The sequence below is a fragment of the Portunus trituberculatus genome, chromosome 46 (genome assembly GCF_017591435.1).
Source record: "Portunus trituberculatus isolate SZX2019 chromosome 46, ASM1759143v1, whole genome shotgun sequence".
NCBI lineage: Eukaryota > Metazoa > Arthropoda > Malacostraca > Decapoda > Portunidae > Portunus > Portunus trituberculatus.
The window spans coordinates 23,402,805-23,424,344 of record NC_059300.1 but is presented as its reverse complement, the minus strand read 5'-3'; the positions used below and the strand labels follow the sequence as shown (position 1 = coordinate 23,424,344).

The following is a 21,540-nucleotide window of genomic DNA, read 5'->3' as shown; positions in this document are numbered from 1 at the left end:
AGGAGGAAAGACGAAGAAGTAAAGTTGTTAGAGATATTATTGGCTAGATGCCAGAAATCTCGAGAGGAGTTAGAATTGGAAAGACTTTGACATTTTCTATTGATGAAAGAGTTTTTAGTAAGTTGGAGAATAGATTTGGCATGATTACGGGCAGAAATATATAGGGCATGAGTTTCAGCAGTTGGATGGCTACGGAACCGTTTGTGAGCCGCCTCTATCATTGACAGCACGAGAACAAGCAGAGTTAAACCAAGGCTTTTTAGCTTTAGGGTTAGAGAAAGTATGAGGAATGTATAGCTCCACACCTACACAACTTCGCATCATCCGCAAACAAATTAATATAACTGTTTACTCCCTCTGGCATGTCATTAATATATACAAGGAAAAGTATTGGTGCCAGCACTGAGCCTTGTGGGACTCCACTCTCCACCACCAACCAGTCCGACTTTGCATCCCTTATTACCGTTCTCATCTCCCTCCATCTCAAGTAGTTTTCCATCCACTTTAACACTTTTCCTTTCAGTCCTCCATAAATCTCTAATTTCCATAGCAGTCTCATGTGAGGTACCTTGTCAAAAGCTTTCTTTAAATCCAAATATACACAGTCCATCCATCCTCTCTCTCTTGTATTTTGTCAACCACTCTTGAATAAAAGCTCAGTAGATTTGTTACACATGACCTCCCTTTCCTAAAGCCAAATTGATGATCCGATAATAACTTATGATCCTCCAGGAACCGTATCCAATATTTCTTTATCACCCTCTCACAAATCTTACCGACCACACTTGTTAGAGACACAGGTCTATAGTTAAGAGGCTCTTCCTTACTGCCTCCCTTATAAATGGGCACCACTTCAGCTCTTTTCCACTCTACTGGTACTTCCCTGTTTCTAATGAACACCTTATGATATCATATAATGGATCAATCAATTCTTCTCTACACTCCTTCAATAATTTTCCTGAAACTTCATCTGGTCCCATCGCTTTATCATCTTTAAGTTCCTCCAACATTTTATATAACTCCTTTTTAGGTATCTTAATGTCATCCATGTGCATTTCCTTGTACATTCTGAGGCTTTACAAACATTGTTTCTTCAGTAAATACTTGCTGAAACCTATTATTTAGCAATTCCGCTATATTCTTACGGTCATCTACTATCCCTTGCTCTCCTTTTAATCTTTCAATGGACTCTCTCTTTTTAAGTTTACCACTTATGAACCTGTAAAATAATTTTGGATGTTCCTTACTCTTGTCTACAATATCTTTTTCAAATGTGTGTGTGTGTGTGTGTGTGTGTGTGTGTGTGTGTGTGTGTGTGTGTGTGTGTGTGTGTGTGTGTGTGTGTGTGTGTGTGTGTGTGTGTGTGTGTGTGTGTGTGTGTGTGTGTGTGTGTGTAGTATAGTAACATATGACAGGAAAAAATAAAATCACACAATCTTTATGTTTGCAAGTAGATATTTTAGTCAGTCAAAACCAATCAACTGATTCTCTTTACTAATTCTGAAAAATTAAGTTTATGTACATATATATAAAAATTACAATGGGCCATGGAATGTTTAGCAAGTGAACCACAATGTTCACTTACTGTTACTACTGATTACTAGCATATCATGACACCCACAGAGACATCTCATGGCCTTGCTTGCCTCCTATGAGCCTCATCTTAGGACCTACACATCACACTTTCCTAAACTTGAAGTTCAGGGACATTCTATTTGGTGGGTTAGTTTATAATGTCAATATTTAATACTCTGTCATTGTTCAAAGTGCAAGTTTTTCTCACATTTATCTTTTATAACCTACATTTGTGCTTGTAGGGACTAAAATTAAAATATACAGTGTATTAATACAATCATAATGCACACTAATTGCACTTAATCATGAAGAAAAATTTATCGATTCCATTTTTATGTGGTATTTACCAGGCTGATAGAGAGGCTAAGGTGGCAATTAATAGCAAAAAAGTTAATTAAATTCCATAACATGTAATATGATATGCAAGAAGCTGTATCATTCAATAATTACACTTTCTGTGCAACAGTGCTCACCCTTCACCACATACTGACTTAAAATTAATGCAATAGGAAAGAACTGGAATGTTAAATGATGATGCAACACTTGAACTGAAGGATAAGGAAGGATGAGAAGTGCTATAAACAATGTTGAATATAGAGCAAGTAGTCAGCTAGTTTTGTCTCTCTCTGAGCTGATGCCCACAACACTTTTACAAGTCTACATATTTGCTATGAGAAAAGTAAAATGTATTTATCATAACCTCTTGGTCATGAAAATAAATAAACATAGATAAATAAGTAAATCTAAAAATAGAGAAAAAAAAAAAATACAGTATATATATATATATATATATATATATATATATATATATATATATATATATATATATATATATATATATATATATACTGTAGTTGTCAAAAAGGAGCTCAATAATAATTCAATCTTCATTTACTATGTAGTACAGCAATGATGGAAGTCCATGTATGCCAATGTCCAGGAGGATATGGCACAGCTGGTTGGTCAGACGGCAATTATAATTCATTGTCTTGTCTTCTCTTCATTTATTCTTGGTATTAGTCTTAATTCAAAAGTCAAATAGTCTTGGTTAAAAAAAAGGAGTGTGCTCACAGATAACAATAAGGGAAAAGATGAAAATCAGAAACAAATACTATTGTTGTTGTGTATACAAAATTAAGATTGGATTATTAGTAAGTTCCTTTATGACAACAGTAACATTAAAACAACAAAGGAAATACCATAAAGTTTCAGAAATAAAGAGAAAAGTAAAAGAAAAGTACATATATGATATTTCAGAGAAACAAGAGAACATGTAAGTTATTGCAAGGGCTAAAAACTTTCAAATATTAATGTCATAACCTAAGAACTAATCATTACTAGGATTACTACAACAGGAGAAGGCAGTAGACACCTGTTGAAATGATAATTTCTCTCAGTGAGGTTTTAATAGCACTGGTTCAGGGAGTGCTGTGAAGTTGCCATTAAAGCCAGTTGTGACCTCACTGAACATTTCCCTGTCTCACAACACAAGAGAGCAGTCACAGCCTGCCTTCAAAAGACAACTCTCTTTCTTCACACAAAACTACATGCATCTAACTACACATGCATTCTTCACACAAAATTTAAAATAAAAAGAAAAAAGAATAAAAAAAGATGGCTCCTTTATACCACTCTTGGAGTCCCCTTCTAATTAATATCTATTTAAGTTGTTTTGGGACCAGCATTCCAGTGGGCTTTTTTTTTTTATCACCATATTTTTTTTTTTCCTTGACTGGTCTTGCCTCTTACAAAAAAAAAAAAAAAAAAAAAGGCTGTACCAAGTTGAGGCTGGTTTGTCTCAGTTTAGTTAGCATGGTGCCAACTTACAAACAATTTCCAGAAATTTTATTATATTTTTCTCTAATATTTTGTTGCCTTGCCAATTTATGTGGAATTCAATTCAAACTTATGGAATGATGAGTTGAGGAGGTTGTGATATTCAAATGAATAGTATGTGTGTGTGTGTGTGTATATATATATATATATATATATATATATATATATATATATATATATATATATATATATATATATATATATATATATATATATATATATATATATATATATATATATATATATATATATATATATATATATATATATATATATATATACACACACACACACACAGAGTGGTACCTTGACATAATATGAGCTATTCATTCCATGATGAAGCTTGTTCTCAATTTGATCATAATTCAAATCAGTTTCCCATTTGATAATAGCTGCAATACCATTGATCCATTCCAGCTACTACATTTTTTATGTTTTTGGTTAAGAAAAAGGTATCAGGTATTCATAATCATGAATACTTTATAAAAACATAATAAAACATGATAACTGAGAATATAAATAAATAAACTGGAGATGGGAGGAGTTTAACTTATTTTGTGCTTTTGAAGTTACTTTTGTTTACCATAAACTCACTTAAATGCTGAACTTAACTAACTCATTACATGCTACTGAACTCCACTGCTACAATTTTTCTTATTTTACTTTCACTTAACTATTTTTCTTCATTGTTTTTTGCCTTTTTCATCATGCTTTTCTCTTTTTCATCTTCATAAGGTTTCACAAAATAGCTCTCCAAGGAGATCTCCATCTTCCTTTTAAAAATGTGTCGGAAGTGAGTTAGGCATATGTCGTTACATAGTGCTACTTGCTTAGGACCTATGGTCAGACAAGATATTTGGCTATATAACAGGACAAAATGCTAGCATAACATGATAAATTGCTTCCATGGGGGAAGAGAGAGAGAGAGAGAGAGAGAGAGAGAGAGAGAGAGAGAGAGAGAGAGAGAGAGAGAGAGAGAGAGAGAGAGAGAGAGAGAAAATTGAACATGTCAGACATGAGATGCTTGGCGTTTGCAGCAGCAGTGTACCCTTTTGGCTCGCAAGCACAAAAAAAAAAAAAATAATAATAATAATAATAATAATAATAATAATAATTAAAAAAAGAAAAGGCCAATCAATCGATAACTTGTATCTCAGATTTTTCATAAGTTTAAAGTTGAAGAACTCATAATGCAAGGTTCAACTGTAAATAATGTAATATATATATATATATATATATATATATATATATATATATATATATATATATATATATATATATATATATATATATATATATATATATATATATATATATATATATATATATATATATATATATATATATATATATATATATATATATATATATATATATATATATATATATATATATATATATATATATATATATATATATATATATATATATATATATATATATATATATATATATATATATATATATATATATATATATATATATATATATATATATATATATATATATATATATATATATATATATATATATATATATATATATATATATATATATATATATATATATATATATATATATATATATATATATATATATATATATATATATATATATATATATATATATATATATATATATATATATATATATATATATATATATATATATATATATATATATATATATATATATATATATATATATATATATATATATATATATATATATATATATATATATATATATATATATATATATATATATATATATATATATATATATATATATATATATATATATATATATATATATATATATATATATATATATATATATATATATATATATATATATATATATATATATATATACCTGTGTCTGTATTTCCACCTGCCTATGACTTAAACTCTTTCAAAAGAGGAGTGTCAAGACACCTCTTACGTTAACTGGACCCTCCTTTTAGATTTTTGTTTTTTCTTTACTTTCCTCTTAACAGGGCCTGGCAACCAGCGGGATTTTTTTCCAACACTTTGTTTGCCCTTGGCCAGTGCCCTTGTAATGTAAAAAAAAAAAATATATATATATATATATATATATATATATATATATATATATATATATATATATATATATATATATATATATATATATATATATATATATATATATATATATATATATATATATATATATATATATATATATATATATATATATATATATATATATATATATATATATATATATATATATATATATATATATATATATATATATATATATATATATATATATATATATATATATATATATATATATATATATATATATATATATATATATATATATATATATATATATATATATATATATATATATATATATATATATATATATATATATATATATATATATATATATATATATATATATATATATATATATATATATATATATATATATATATATATATATATATATATATATATATATATATATATATATATATATATATATATATATATATATATATATATATATATATATATATATATATATATATATATATATATATATATATATATATATATATATATATATATATATATATATATATATATATATATATATATATATATATATATATATATATATATATATATATATATATATATATATATATATATATATATATATATATATATATATATATATATATATATATATATATATATATATATATATATATATATATATATATATATATATATATATATATATATATATATATATATATATATATATATATATATATATATATATATATATATATATATATATATATATATATATATATATATATATATATATATATATATATATATATATATATATATATATATATATATATATATATATATATATATATATATATATATATATATATATATATATATATATATATATATATATATATATATATATATATATATATATATATATATATATATATATATATATATATATATATATATATATATATACTAATAAGTAATTTTGTAAGCCTGTAAATTTTTTTTTTTTATGTTATGGCCTATAGCACCTGTAGGGATACTTGAAGAGTATATGTGGGAAGAGCTGTTCACCTTCCGCCCATTAGTGGCACAGGCAATTTTATTTATAGTGGTACCGATATTAGGGCCCATATCACCACCCAAGCTCATCTTTGGTGTAACCACCCAGAACCTGGGTATCACGGTGACATGTAGGTAACTTTAAACCACTCGACAAATGACATAGGTTCAAAGCGGTATATGGTGGGATTCGAACCTATGTGTGGACATCTGCCCTATCCCATGCTCACCACCTTATCCACTATGCCACTGCCTTAAATGAATATCATTGTGATGCAAATCGTAATACCATACAAGTAAATGCTGCAAATAAGAGCATTAAATTTTTTCACACCAAATAAGTTAGTCTGATATGTGCAGTGTTGTGGCCATCAACATAAACATTGATATGAGAGTAGGAAAACTTTTTTCACGTGATCTACCTTGCTACATTTAACAATGCTTTGAATTATTGCACATGTTTAACGTCACAAATAAATGACAAATATCAGCAAGAATATAAGCACACATTCTCTGCAAATGTATCTTCAGGTTTGCGACTCAATAAACATGTAGACTAGAAGAGCTGGTGATGCAAGATGCTCCTTAGAGCATGAAAAAACTACAAATAAAGTATGCACTACAAAGTTGAGAAAGTAAGATATTAATTGTTTGCCAAAAAATACCTTACCTCCTTTCATCCTGTTATCCTCCTTAGCTCTTGGTGCACAGGTTCACTTGTCATATAAAAGTCAGTTCTGAACCCTCAACCATCAAATACAGCTTCATTAGTGATATTCCACATTCATGGTCCTGACACTCAGCATAAACCTTCATGGTTGGTACTGGTAAACAATCCACACATTATCCAGCACACAGGATGGTAGTATGTGATGTACATATGTAAATATTAAATGTGTTCAAAATTTTGATGCATAACATAATTCATAATATTAGTTCTATTGTTTCCTGAATTTTGTATAACACTTAGGAAGATTGTTGAACAATCAACATTTTGAAAAAAGATGAGCAATAAAAAAAAATGCATTCTCAATGAAAACAGAACATGAAATCTTTAATACATATTTCAGGGCTGAGCAAAGTAAAATTCTATACAAATGAATAAATATTGTCTGGTAAACATGGTACAGCCTTTCTTAAAACATTTATTTTGAGCATCTTTGCACATATAATTTTGGAATAACCTAATGTTTCTTTCTTGCCAACATATGTAGTAATAAGTGGCACCAAGTTGCCCAGAGCAAGAAGATAATTGTTTAAATTAATACTGTTGATTTTCTTCAATAGTTATCAATTTCATCACAAGATTATGTAACCATGATATACTGATGGACTAACAAAGGCAAGATTCAATTATATTGTTGCTAACATCTTTGGTACAGTTTTCAAAATATATATTCATATTGATACATTTTGTTTCATCTTACCCCTAGCATACCTACCACGAAGCCAGCATTTTACAAAAAGATCATAAATCTATCCTCATCTTACAATATCAGACATAATCTTGAGAATGTTGCACATGGGACACAAGGTTCTATACATATACTAATTACAAATTGTTTCATAAAGTTCCAGCTACTGATGTCCTTCGCACTTCAAGCTATTAATCTAAACCTTTCTAGTAGAAGGAATGAATATTAGACAGTTCATATATGGATACTGTTGAACCTCGCTAACTCGGACTAATAGGAGGAAAGGTTGGTCCGACAAACACGAATGTTCGACTTATACAAATTCCCCCCAACCCTCCATATCAGAAGGTGCAAGATTTTTATATTTAATTGTGGGATAATTTCAAATTTTTGAATTACATTTGTCTCTCCAAAACCTTCAGACCCTAAATTACCAGATGGTGTAGTTTATTTTTTGATAATTAAATACCCTCCCTACCAGGAAATAACTTTTAAATATCTCATGCGGTTGCACCATAGCCTGACTCACACCCTACACAGTACATGGCCAGGCATCAGAAATAATGCCCTTACAGGCATACTTGACAAGGATTAGAATCAGAAACTTCAAGAGAGGAAAACAAGAAAGAAACAAACAAACGTATCATTGGGATACAGCTGGACCTTGAATCCTTGTCTCCCCTCCCCTTTGTAACGCGTTGCATGTTATCTCCCCCTCAGAGACCCTCTCCTCTTGCCTTGCTAGCACCTTCTTCTCCATCTCTCTCTATATCATGAGACTGCTATTATCTTTTCAAACAATGGTTTTTCTCTCTACCTTCAGCATCACAACTATACATCATGTAACTCACAATAATGCTATTACAAAAGATTACGTTGAGACAGAGGTATAAAGCTGAACCGGACGACAAATAAATACTTCACTATCACTATTTCACTTTAACACACCAAAAATGACTCAGTGTCCACTTCAGTAGTAAAACTGCATATTACTGTGATGCTACTGATGGTGCCTTCCCAACCCTCACATATGAGTGAATGATATTATCTAGAGAAAGGGGGATCTGATGTGTTACCATCTTATCATGCTCCAGGAAGTCACTATTGTATACACAATCATGTGTGAAACTTTCATGTCAATCAGATGAATATAAATAGCAAAACAAGGACAAAATCATGGAAAATCTTTAGGAGTGAATATCTCGAAGTTTTTTTTTTTTACAGTTCAAAAATTTTAACAAAATCTGTATAAACTCTGATCAACTTTGTGTTTACTATCATTTCAAACTATAGCTAAAATGCAATTTTTAGTAGGAATTAGATTTTTAATAATGTCAATAGAAAACAAAATAAAGGAAGGTGAAAAAAAACATTGAAAAAAAAATTAGTTAAAATAAATAAATAAATAACTGGGCAGGTAGTTCAACTCTGACTTTAGTCCCCGGATTGGTCAGAGTCCAACTTATTGTGAAATCCGTGTTATCGGGTCTGAATTTTCGAGGTTCAACAGTACTGATAACCAAACTACAGGATAAAGGAAAGAAGAAAATTCAACAGAAAAATAGAGTATAGTACCTATCTATTTACTTTTTTTAATGAAACACAAGATATTGGAATAATGACCATTATGACATCTGCATTTATGAAAGGTTACAGATCACAATGGAGTGTCCCTCATGGCAGAAACACAAGGCTTCAGTACTCTACCTGATAGATAACACAAAGACATGATTTTAATTTATACAGTCATTTCAAGATTATTATTTACATTAAAAGATAAATATAAAAAATAAATTCATAAAAATGTTGCTGTATATGTACAAACTTGTCAATATGGGTTCCAAATGATACTATTTATGTATTCATTGTGTGCAGCCACAAGATGATACTAATGAATATAAAGCTGTCACAGTCATCCTTGACATTTGTGAATGTTAGAGGACAGACTGCAGTGAAAGTTTAAAATTAATGAATAATGAAGTATCTCTCAGCTCCAGAAATACACAAAGTAACTGGTAACACAATACACAATTCACAATCATGAAAATTTTACTCATTCCTTGCTGTATGCACCACTGTTCTTCCATTTTATTAGTGGTGACATATCCAGCTGAGGATTGGCACCATTTCTCTATCTTACTTTACATCAGCAAATTATATGACATCATAATGAATAAATAGTTCATGTGTAACTCATATTGTACAACAGGTTGTACTGTACCATAAGGTACACCACAACTCACCACTGTCTTTGGAGGTTTTGCAGACAGTTCCATGAACGGTGTAATGGTGACATGCTGATCATGAGATGATAATAGATACAAATGATAAATTAACCAGTTGCTAATGACACATGAATGGAAGAGTGCTGCAAAATGTCATAATGAGCCTGCTCCTTCACACATTCTCCTGTGATACCACTGATGCCTCACACCCATGAACAAACTATCCCCCAGTGGCAATGGTAAACTGTATGATGTGTAGAGCAAAAAAGGCATATACAGGTCCAGGTTAACTATTTCAATTACTAAGCAGAGGCTTATCTTGTGAGTTCATACTATTTTTTTTTTATTTTATTTATAACATGAGGTTTAGCTCTCTCTCTCTCTCTCTCTCTCTCATATATATATATATATATATATATATATATATATATATATATATATATATATATATATATATATATATATATACACACACTCGACCCTCGAAACAACGGACCACCCATCAACGGATTCCGGAAACTACGGACAAATTCTGGAGTTCGGTTTAATCTACGGACGAATATCAAAATGCACGCGATTGTCCGTTCCCGGCAAATTATTGTCCTGTAGGTGGCTGGCGGGTTGGTCGAGTCATCAGCTGTTGGCCGCCAAAATGCGCGCGATTGTCCGTTCCCGGCAAATTATCGTCCGGTAGGTGGCTGGCGGGTTGGTCGCGTCATCAGCTGTTGGCCGCCATGTTTTATCTTCAGTCCGTGCTCATGTCATCTATTTCAGGTTATTTGTTGCACTTAATGCTTTGTAATACTGCTTCAATGATTTCCTAATGATTACACAATATTTGACGTACATTTTACACAGCTTTTTACGTACTTTTGCAAAGAACGGACTTTTGCAATCACGGACAGGGTCGTGCACGCATTTGTCCGTTGTTTCGAGGGTCGAGTGTATATATAATTACTTGTTCTCTTCTCAATACCACATAAATTACTTTTTCTATGATCCTCTACACACAACTTGAGCTGCACACATGGAATCAGTATACAAGATGGCTGACAGTATATCAAAATACTTATTGTGATGACAAGCTGTTCTCTTAAATCCTGTATTTGTGCAGGTATGACTTTTTATAAAATATAAAAGTGTGTGTGTGTGTGTGTGTGTGTGTGTGTGTGTGTGTGTGTGTGTGTGTGTGTGTGTGTGTGTGTGTGTGATTCACCTCCGTCGCCTGCTGGTCACCCAACCAGCCTTCCCCATTACGGAGCGAGCTCAGACCTCATAGACCGATCTTCGGGTAGGACTGAGACCACATCAACACACCGGGAAAGCGAGGCCACAACCCCTTGAGTTACATCCCATACCTATTTACTGCTATGTGAACAGGGGCCACACATTAAGAGGCTTGCCCATTTGCCTCGCCGCTTACCAGGACTCGAACCTGGCCCTCTCAATTGTGAGTCGAGCGTGCTAACCACTACATTACGCAGTGTGTGTGTGTGTGTGTGTGTGTGTGTGTGTGTGTGTGTGTGTGTGTGTGTGTGTGTGTGTGTGTGTGTGTGTGTGTGTGTGTGTGTGTGTGTGTGTGTGTGTGTGTACTCAAGTCCTTGTTAACTTTATCTCCACAATGCCACCTGGAAAGATAATTCACAACTGAATGAACTATTTCCATTGAACATAAGAAATATTATCAAACAAAGTCTCAGGATGTTTCTAAAGAATGTTATGATAAAGATTCAAGATATAATTTGATTACACAACTCCCATCTTTTGTAGCTTCTAAGTACTTGAGTGACTCTTTGCTTCCTTCCACTCCTGAATAGCAGCCAGAACTTTATCAATCTCCTTGTCATTTATCTTTTTCTCTGCTTCAATATGAGCTACTGTCTTTTCATAATCTTCTCTTGCTTTGTCAATTCTTTCATCACAAATTAGGTTTTTGTTATTTAATTCTAATAACTTAAATGTCAAAACACTAAGCATCTTATTAGATGATCCCTCTACTGTATTTCCAATACTTTCTGCAATAGCTGCTGCTCTGTCCCTTTTAGTTTTCTCTAGGGAATCACATACAACTGTGTCTGGGTGAGATAAAGGCAACTGTCTGGATTTTTCTGGTTCACACAGGTCTCTTCCAAAGGGCATCACAATCATATTTTCATTATCTTGCCCTATATCTGGTTCAACATTTGCTTCACTTTGAATATCACTAAACTGACATGAGGGGCTACTTGTAAGAGTCCGACCTCTTATCTCCTGTTGGTTCATAAATAATTCACTAGAGTTGTTATGTGGGTAGTTAATAGGATGCTGCATCATCATTTGCTGGGACTCAGGCATATAAACAGTCAATCCACCTGCTTGCATCTGGAACATGGGGAGTGGAGGAACATACCCACTGCCAGCAGGTAATACTGCCATTGGAACACTGGAATGAACTGAATCTAACGAACTCTGTGGTTCTTCCTTTATAGGAACACTAACAAAATTGTTTCTACTGTAATCTACATCTGATTTGTCATCATCACTATCATCTCCATCTGACAATCTTCTCCTCTTCTTGTTATATTCACTGTTTGTTTTCTTCCTCTTTTTCCTTATGCTATCTTTTGAATTACTGACTTCTGTAAGGGAACGTGTATCCCAGTTCTCTTCTTCCCACTCTGAATCAGTGCATGGATTAGTGTGTGCAGCTAACCATGTCTCCTCTTCACTTACAGGTTCATTTTTCCTGAAAAATTTAAAATTAAGGAAATGTAGTCTCACTTTCACATTAGCATTTTTAATCTCATGCTGGAAGGAAGCATGTTATACAAACATTCATACAATAAACTAAAATCATTCAAGGAACAGCTAAGAATAAAAGAAGCAATACATTTGAATGACTGACTAAAATTGTTTATAAAATTTATATAAAGTCTTACACATCATCACTCATATAGATGCTGAATAACCCTGGTGACTTTAAGGAATGCTGATGCTATCATGCTCTGACTGAGACCTCACATCATCAACTCTTATAACAATAATAATGATAATTATGATCATAATAAAAATAATAATCATATGAATAACAATAACAGTAATAGCAATACTAATAATAAGGATGATAATAATAATAATATTAATAATAATAATAATAATAATAATAATAATAATAATAATAATAATAATAATAATAATAACAACAGTGATAATAATAATAATAATAATAATAATAATAATAATAATAAAACATGGATATACAATGCAAAAATATACAAACAAAACTGGAGAGAGAGAGAGAGAGAGAGAGAGAGAGAGAGAGAGAGAGAGAGAGAGAGAGAGAGAGAGAGAGAGAGAGAGAGAGATACATACACAACATCTGGTGTGGTATACTTTTTAATAACTTCTGAACGTGCGAGAAGGACTCTTGGGGTGAAGACGTTACACCTGTAGGGGTCTGGAGGCAGGCTGCTGTCCAGGTACATTTCTCGCAGCCCAGCAGCAAACTCGCTCAGCTTCATGCCCACTGGAAAGGAGGTAGTGAGGCAGTCCCTTGATGGAAAAGATTTTTTTTTTTTTTTTTTTTATTTACGTAGGAGAGTGGCCGGCCAGCCAAGGGGGGATATATATATATATATATATATATATATATATATATATATATATATATATATATATATATATATATATATATAAAGACCCACTTGAGTGCTGGTTCTCTAGAGGGAAGTAAAGCATTAGCCAAAATTTGAGAGCAAATGTCTTGATACCTCGTTCTTAAAAGAAGTAAGAAGTCAAGTTGTAGGAAGTCGGAAATACAGAAGCAGGTAGGAAGTTGCAGAGTTTACCAGAGAAAGGTATGAATGATTGAGAGTACGTACTGGTTAACTCTTGCATTAGTGAGTTGGACAGAATAGGGATAAGAAGAAGAAGAAAGCCTTGTGCAGGAAGGCTGCAGGAGGAGGGAAGACATGCACTTTGTAAGATCAGAAGAACAGTTAGCATGAAAATAGTGATAAAAAATAGAGAGATGCAACATTTTGATGGTGAGAAAGAGGTTGAAGACAGTCAGTCAGAGGAAGGTAGTTAATGAGATGAAAAGCTTTTGATTCTACTCTAACTAAAAAAAACTGTGAGTGGAACCCTCTCCCCCTTGAAACATGCGAAGAGTACTCAATACAGGGCCCTTGTACAGAATTAGCAGTTGGAGGGGCCAGAAAAACTGGCGGAGATGCCTCAGAACACCTAACTTCATAAAAGCTGTTTTAGCAAGAGATGAGATGTGAAGATTCCAGTGAAGATTATGAGTAAAGGACAGACCGAGGATATTCAGTGTGAAAGAGGGAGACAGTTGAGTGTCACTGAAGAAGTGGGGATAGTTGTCTAGAAGGTTGTGTCGGATTTATAGATGGAGGAATTGAGTTTTTGAGGCATTGAAAACTACTAGATTTTCTATACCCCAATCAGAAATCTTAGAAAGATCAGAAATCAGACATTCTGTGGTGTCCCTACATGATCTGTTGACTTCCTGAAGGGTTGGTCATCTCTGAAAGAATGTGGTATCAGCATAGGAGTGGATAAGGCAAGACATTTGGTTAAGATCATTAATGAATAATAGAAAGAGAATGGGTGACAGGACAGAACCCTGAGGAACACCACTATTAATATATTTAGGAGAACAGTGGCTGCCTACCACAGCAACAATAGAATGGTCGGAAAGTAAACTTGAGATAAAGTTGCAGGGAGAAGGATAGAAACCGTAGGAGGGCAGTTTGGAAATCAAAGCTTTATGCCAGACTCTATCAAAAGCTTTTGATATGTCTAAAGCAACAGTGAAAGTTTCACCAACATCTCTAAAAGACGATGACCAAGACTCAGTAAGGAAAGCCAAAAGATCACCAGTAGAGCAACCTTGACGGAAGCCATACTGGCAATCAGACAGAAGATTGTGAAGTGACATGTTCAAGAATCTTCCTATTTAGGATGGATTAAAAAACTTTAGATAAGCAAGAGATTAAAGCTATAGGACAGTAGTTTGAGGGATTAGAAGTCACCCTTTTAAGGAACAGGCTAAATGTAGGCAAATTTCCAACAAGAAAGAAAGGCAGAAGTTGATAAACAAAGTTGAAAGAGTTTGGCAAGGCAAGGTGCAAGCACAGAAGCACAGTTTTTGAGAACAATAGGAGGGACCCCATCAGGTCCACAAGCCTTCTGAGGGTTTAGGACTGCGAGGGCATGGAAAACATCATTACAAAGAATTTTGATTAAAGACATGAAATAGCCAGAGGGAGGAGGAGAGGGAGGGACAAGCCCAGAATCATCCAAGGTGGAGTTGTGAGCAAAGGTTTGAGAAAAGAGTTCAGCTTTAGAGACAGAAGAGATGGCAGTGGTGCCATCAGAATGAAATAAAGGAGGGAGAGATGAAGAAGTAAAGTTATTTGAGATGTTTTTGGCAAAATGCTAGAAGTCTTGAGGGGAGTTTGAGTTTGAAAGATTTTGACATTTTGTATTTATGAAGGAGTGTTTGGCAAGTTGAAGAATAGACTTGGCATGATTCCAGGCAGAAATATAAAGTGCGTGAGATTCAGGAGATTGAAGCTCAAGTACTTTTTTGTGTGCAACCTCTCTATCATGCATAGCACGAGAACAGGCTGAGCTAAACCAAGGTTTAGAAAATTTAGTTTGAGAAAAAGAATGTGAAATGTACACCTCCATGCCAGACACTATCACCTCTGTTATGCGTTCAGCACAAAGAGATGGGTCTCTGACACAGAAACAATAATCATTACAGGGAAAATCAGCACAATACCTCCTCAGGTTCCCCCCAACTGGCAGAGGCAAAATGCCAGAGGCACCTCCACTTTGAGGGATCCTGAGGAGGGATTGGAGAAACAGGATAAGATACAGAAATGAGATTGTGATCGGAGGAGCCCAACAGAGATGATAGGGTGACAGCATAAGCAGGAGGATTAGAAATGAGGAAGAGATCAAGAATGTTGGGTGTGTCTCCAAGACGGTCAGGAATGACCAATTGCTCTAGGTCATGGAGGATAGCAAAGTTGAAGGCTAGTTCACCAGGATGGTTAGGAAGGGAGAGGAAAGCTAAAGCTGGTGGTGAACATTGAAATCTCCAAGAATGGAGATCTCTGCAAAAGGGTAGAGGGACAGAATGTGTTCCACTTTAGAAGTTAAGTAGTCAAAGAATTTACTATACTCAGAAGAGTTAAGGGAGAGATAGACAGCACAGATGAATTCAGTTAGAGTGAATATTGAGTTGAAGCCAGATGGTGGAAAACTCCAAAGATTCCAGAACATGGGCACGAGAGCAAGTTAAGTCGTTGCGCATATAGACGCAACATCCAGCTTTGGAACAAAAATGAGGATAGAGAAAGTAGGAGAAAACAGAGAAGAGGCTATTGTCAGTAGCCTCAAACAGCTGTGTTTACTTGCTTGTGCAACAACAGTGTTAATTAAATGAGCAAAGACAAAAAGGACTGGCTAATATCAGACACACCAACTTCTTCAAAATACCATAAAAACTCGGAGTGGGAGATGTGATTGTGAAACCTCAGTCTATATATGTAATGTGCTTGATTGGATAAACACTCACTAAAGAAAAATCAAGATGTGAAAGGATGTGTTGTATATCCAAAAGAAAGCAGCAACCCCGAGAAGACATTGGGAGACATAGTCTAAATAGACAATCTCTACCAGTGTCCAGCTAGGATTTGGCATCAAAATATGGTTGTTTCTTTATGTGCCAAGATTTGTAAAGTTGCATGTTAATAATATAGCCAATAGACAAACAGTATTTGTCTCAAGGTGATGATACATCCCAAACCTGAGAAAATGTGCCTAATATGTTGCTACACCTCTCACTCTACTTGATGATTGTAGCTAAAAATATACTTGATATTTTATTAGTTAATTGATTTTATAATACAGTAAGCCCCTGCACTTGGCAAATCTCAGCTTGGCAAAATTTACTTCTGGCGGTAAGGTGGTCACAGACCACCGAGTGTACGCTTGGCAATTTGAATTCATACTTGGTGGTCCCCTGGCGGCCACACGGCGAACCACGCGGCTCCCCTGTGACATCAGACCTCTCTCCAAACCTACCAGAATGCAGCTATTTTGTTTGTGCTACCCTCTGTTCTGCTAGTGTGGGAACAAATTCTGGTGATTTACCGCCAACATGGCCTCTACCAGCCCAACAGGTGGTCCCAGTGGGGATAAGGAAAATGGTGGTGGTGGCAAGAACGAAAGTGGGAAAAGGAAACGGGTGGAAAAACGGGAGTACAGACGAGGAAAGCATCACAAATGCTTGTTTATTGGTCTTTTTGTACTTGTGTTCTAATATGTGAAGACAAAAGATTTTATTTCAGCTCAAAAGATGGTATTTTAGGGGTCAAAAGAGGGACTTTGGCAATGACCAAAGACTGATTGAGGCATTTTTTTAGGCAATTTACATGGTATAAAGAACTTGTGTTTGGCAAAATTTGCATTTGGTGGTAGTTTCGCCAGACTAATTAATTCGCCAAGTGTGGGGCCTTACTGTAGTACAAATCAGATTATAGGTCATTAGAACATTTTATCATGACTCAAACTTGTCTTGAACTGCATGCATATTAGTTCAGAGGAAGCATGTAGGTGGCAGGTTGGTCTCACACATAGGTTGGGAGAGACATCCACAGAGCCCAATTACTCTTGCAGATGCTATCCTATCAGAACATATCTAGGCACTGCAAATACCTCAAACAAGGTATGAGTTGACATTGATGGTGATAGTGAAATAAGTCTAAGACATACATTAGTGTTGTTGATATAATACATAAGATGGATAATTTGTGTAACAATTAGTTGTTTGTGTTTCCAGAGGGTTCAACCCTGCCTCCTAAGTGTACCTTGATATGATCTAGTTGGCTGGGAGTTAGTGTGTGATTCTTCCCCTGAGGGAGGCTGCACCTTGGCCTGAAGGTGGTGTGAGTGAGTGTGTGATGGAGTGGATAGTGAGAGTGAGAGTGAGGAGAGTGAGTGACAGTGGGAGTGTGTAAATGGTGGGAGTGTGTAAACAGCAGGAGTGTGTAAACAGTGGGAGTGTGTGACAGTGAGAGTGGGTGAGGGCTCACAGTGTTTATATACAATTGTATTCATATGAAATTACATTGTGAAGAACTGTAGAAGAACTGTTGTTGTCCAGTCCTCCTGTCCCTGACTTCCCACCTCTATGACCAGGCTTCACCAGCACCAACAAATCAGCTTGCCTCCATAGCCCCAATACTTGACTGCTTAGCCCTCATGCTACTCAGGGTGAGGCAACTTTAGTTCTTAACAATACAATTACATAACACATAAATAACATACCACAAAGATTTTTCTGGAATTCCAAATTTTTGTGCAAAATTGTCAGCTGGTAAAACTACCATATTTGATGGCTCATAAGATGCATCTATTTTCCCAAAAAGTCTCAGGAAATGAGCTTACATCCTATGAGGCCAAGGTTCAGCATTGAGCCAGTGGTTGGTGGTAAGTCTATGGCAACAGAGGTTCTAAAATCATACTCTAGACCTCTTCACACACGTAAATAAAATGATGATTGGTACTACACCAAAAGAAAACTTTCTTTCAAGATACCAATAAAAAATAGGTCTTACTTACCAGTAATTCACATAGAATGACACCAGTCAGAAAGAATTTGCCACACTTTCATACATTTAAAATTGCACCATCTTTCAACATTCTTACCTTGCATACATACGAAAAAAAAATTATGATTAAAAAAATTACAATTATTAGCCCTGTAGTCTTTGACTCTCACTGTCATAGCCAATGCCATATGCCAGGTACATGTTTACTTCTCACAAGTCAGAACAGGATTGGTGTGTAGCCTACTAGCAAAGAACAAAGTTTTTAAATGCAAAATATTGGGAACTAATAATGATCTACAAGGGCCTTATCCGCCCGTGTATGGAGTATGGCTCTCATGTCTGGGGGGGATCCACACACACAGCTTTACTAAACAAGGTGGAATCTAAAGCTTTTCGTCTTATCAACTCTTCTCCTCTAACTGACTGTCTTGATTCTTTAAGTCACCGCCGCAATGTTGCATCTTTATCTGTCTTCTACCGCTGTTTTCATGCTGTCTGCTCTTCTGAACTTGCTAACTGCATGCCTTCCCCTCCTGCGGCCTCGCTGCACAAGACTCTCTACTTCTTCTCATCCCTATTCTGTCCATCTTCCTAATGCAAGAGTTAACCAGTATCTTCACTCCTTCATTCCCTACACTGGTAAACTCTGGAACTCTCTACCTGTGTCTGTATTTCCACCTGCCTATGACTTAAACTCTTTCAAAGAGGAGTGTCAAGACACCTCTTACGTTAACTGGACCCTCCTTTTAGATTTTTTTGTTTTCTCTTTCTACTTTCTTCTTAACAGGGCCTGGCAACCAGCGGGATTTTTTTTCCAACACTTTGTTTGCCTTGGCCAGTGCCCTTGTAATGTAAAAAAAAAAAAAAAAAAAAAAAATGTGAGGGTCTTCAAATGTCAGGTGAAGTCCTTCACTTCATATTTGGAGTTTAAATCTGCTCCTTTATCTTTTTTTATTTCAATGTCTGCTAAAACTGGATGTGTCTTATAAGACCATGCATCTTATAAGCTATCAAATATGGTAAGTTTTTCTAGACCATTGCAAGCATCCCAATTGAAAGCACAATATCAATTTCATGTGATTAATGGTAAAATATCCATCAGTAATTGCATGCTGTATTGTCATCAGATGACAAGCTGTTTAATAGATACATACATACAATGGTGCCTAGTGATAACAGACACTTCAAGGATGAGGGGCTGCCCGTTACTGCAAATTGTCGATTAGAGAGAGCAGTTTGTCTGCGAGATCCTTAAACATCCTCTTTCCCTTCTTCAGTAATTTGTTCTATCTTAATAATGCAAAAAAATATTTTTATAATTCAAACCATCTTATTGTATGCTCAATATTGAAATATTATTCAAGAAGTGCCCAGAAAAGAAAAATTTGTCTTACCAAGAACAGATAAATTTAAAGACATAGCTTCCCATTCGGAGTAATGTCCAATTCCCACATGGTCCAGTAGCATCCTTAACAAGTATTTAATGACTGGCTGAAATACCTTGCTGAGGTAACAAAGGAGGGATGGAAGACAAGGGATCATCAATCATCAGGGGGTCTAAAATTAAATTTTAGACCCCCAAATACCAGCAAAAGAAGACAAAAATCAAGTGACTACAGAGTTTGTTACTTATCTTCTGTTGCACTTTCATCAACCCAGGCGCTCTCTCTCTCTCTCTCTCTCTCTCTCTCTCTCTCTCTCTCTCTCTCTCTCTCTCTCTCTCATTATCCTTGTTTGCCCAACAGCATTCAAACAGAAATGTATAACTAGCAATTCACACCAGCAGGTACCCCATCTTTCTCTCTCTCTCTCTCTCTCTCTCTCTCTCTCTCTCTCTCTCTCTCTCTCTGTGTATTCACCTAGTTCACCTAGTTGTAATTTTTACAGGGCCTGGGTATTATACTCGTGTGGCCCCATCTCCATATCTACGAGTACACACATCCAACTTTCCTTTAAAACTATGCACACTCCTCACTGACACCACCTCCTCACTCAAACTATTCCACACTTCCACATATCTCTGTGGAAACTATATTTCTTCACATCTTTCAAGCATATTCCCTTGGCTATCTTTTTACTATGCGATCTCATAGTTCTATTTAAATTTTCCTCTCTCAACATCATTTGCTCATTATCCACTTCATCCAAACCGCTCAACAGTTTATAAACCTGTATTAAATCTCCTCTTTCTCTTCTTTGTTCCAAGGTAAGCAAATTCATTTTAATCTCTCCTCATAGGTCATTTCTGCCAATTCTGGAACCATTTTTATTGCCATTCTCTGTAATCTCTCCAACTTTCTTATATGCTTCTTTTTATAAGGGGACCAAACCACCCCAGCATATTCCAATCTTGGTCTAATCACAGTGCTAATTAATTTCTTCATCATATCTTTATCCATATAATGAAAGGCTAATCCAATATTTCTAATCAAATTATATATTTCTCCAAACATCTTGTCAATATGAGCCTCAAACTGCCCACGGTCTTGTATTATCACTCCCAAATCCTTTTTCTTTTCCACCTTTTTCAACACTACTCCTTCACCCATCTTATATAACCCTCTTGGCCGTCTTCCACTCTTCCCCATCTCCATTACATGACTTTTGCTCAGATTAAATTCCATCTCCCACCTCTTGCTCCACTCCCAAATCCTATCTAGATCTGCCTGTAAAATTTCACAATCTTCTTCACTCTTCACACACCTACACAATTTTGCATCATCCG

The 21,540-nt window shown here is 34.2% G+C and overlaps 1 protein-coding gene across 8 annotated transcripts in view; it reads right to left on the bottom strand.

Annotated features, from left to right (window-relative positions):
- Positions 1-11,768: 11,768 nt before the first annotated feature.
- LOC123519999 overlaps positions 11,769-21,540 on the bottom strand; it is a 48,504-nt gene continuing 38,732 nt past the window's right edge. For 7 of the 8 annotated variants that reach the window (XM_045281768.1, XM_045281770.1, XM_045281769.1 and 4 more), the window contains exons 5-6: positions 13,540-13,693; positions 11,769-12,913 (exon numbers count right to left, since the gene is read on the bottom strand). In XM_045281768.1, coding sequence (XP_045137703.1) covers positions 11,962-12,913; positions 13,540-13,693 — 1,106 coding nt within the window. In that variant the 3' untranslated portion in view covers positions 11,769-11,961. The remainder of the gene's footprint in view (positions 12,914-13,539; positions 13,694-21,540) is intronic. The other variant, XM_045281775.1, reaches the window with a different exon arrangement.